A 1,273-nucleotide genomic window follows, 5' to 3' on the forward strand; every position below is an offset into this window, starting at 1 on the left:
GGTTGGTTCCAGATCCTAGCCACCATGACCGTGAAGCAGTTCTTACGGGTGTCTAATTTAAACCTCCTCTCCAACTTGTGGCCATTATTCCTTGTTATGCCAGGGGGCACTAGGGGAAACGAGGTCTCTCCCAAACCCTTCTGGTTCCCCCCAGTGAGGTTATAGACAGTCACCAGGTCCCTCCTCAGCCTTCGCTTGTGAAGGCTGAACAGGTTCAGGTCCCGCAGTCTCTCATTGTAGGGTCTGCCCTGTTGTCCCCAGATCATGCGGGTGGCCCTCCTCTGGACCCTCTCAATGTTGTCTGTGCATCGGAAAGCAGTGCACCCTAGTTCACTGTCCTTCAATCCTGACAAACTGCGCCCCTCTGAGGCAGACTCATTTGAGCATTAAAATCACTACAGCTACTAGGTGAACCCCTTAGTAAAGGCTGTATACAATAAGTAAATTAAACTGAACCAGACTCAAAAGTCCATTGTCCAGCATTGGCAGAGAAGTCAATGGGATCCAATGGTTCTCCAAACTCTAAAATGTCACCACATCCAGGTAATCTCTGTCAATATTAAATTCTTTAAATCGGCAACTGACATTTCCAATGCGCAAATATAGTTTCAACTGCCATCTCCATTAATTCCATAACAGTGGGAGTTGCATTACTTACTTTGTCCAAAGGTTGAAGTAGTCCCAAAGCCAGCAGTGCCTCCAAATGGAGTTCCAAATGATTTGTTAAACATTTTCAAGCTGTATCAGGTTTTCTGCAAAGAGGAAGAGTTCAGTGATTCGGACAAAGCAAGCTTTGAGAAGTTACTCCTATGTTTTCTTAGAAGTTCGGACAATTTGCATTCATGCTAAATTTTGCACCTGGAGTGCCCACAATGAAAACCTACATTACCATCAGGAAACATGAGGGTATAGCTAGAAATCTCACCAAGACAATACAAGAAAGATACCCCACGCATACTCTATAGAAAATAGCCTCTATAAACAAAAAACAACGCAAAAATCACTGAAGGGACTACATACAGGCACTCCTCACTTAACGTTGCCCTGGTTAACGTTCATTCATTATTACGTCACTGATCTATTAGAGAACATACTCACTTAAAGTCAGGCAATGTTCAGTTATAACTTTGTTTGGCTGCTGCCTGCTGGTAGGTAACTACTGTGACAACTGGATTTGCTTAACATTGTTTTGCTTAAAGTCACATTTTTCAAGAACGTAGCTACGTCATTAAGCAAGGATAGCTGTATTTACTCAAATATGAGTCGTTGTCTC

General features: G+C 43.2%; 1 protein-coding gene across 2 annotated transcripts in view; it reads right to left on the minus strand.

Moving 5' to 3' along the window:
• Positions 1-776, minus strand: part of NUP98 (nucleoporin 98) — a 135,079-nt gene extending 134,303 nt beyond the window's left edge. For both annotated transcript variants that reach the window (XM_019524439.1, XM_019524437.1), the window contains exon 1: positions 659-776. In XM_019524439.1, the coding sequence (XP_019379984.1) occupies positions 659-731 (73 nt within the window). In that variant the 5' untranslated portion in view covers positions 732-776. The remainder of the gene's footprint in view (positions 1-658) is intronic.
• Between the last annotated feature and the right edge of the window lie 497 nt (positions 777-1,273).

This window comes from Gavialis gangeticus, unplaced genomic scaffold (assembly GCF_001723915.1).
Source record: "Gavialis gangeticus isolate Ggan-Ray unplaced genomic scaffold, GavGan_comp1, whole genome shotgun sequence".
NCBI lineage: Eukaryota > Metazoa > Chordata > Crocodylia > Gavialidae > Gavialis > Gavialis gangeticus.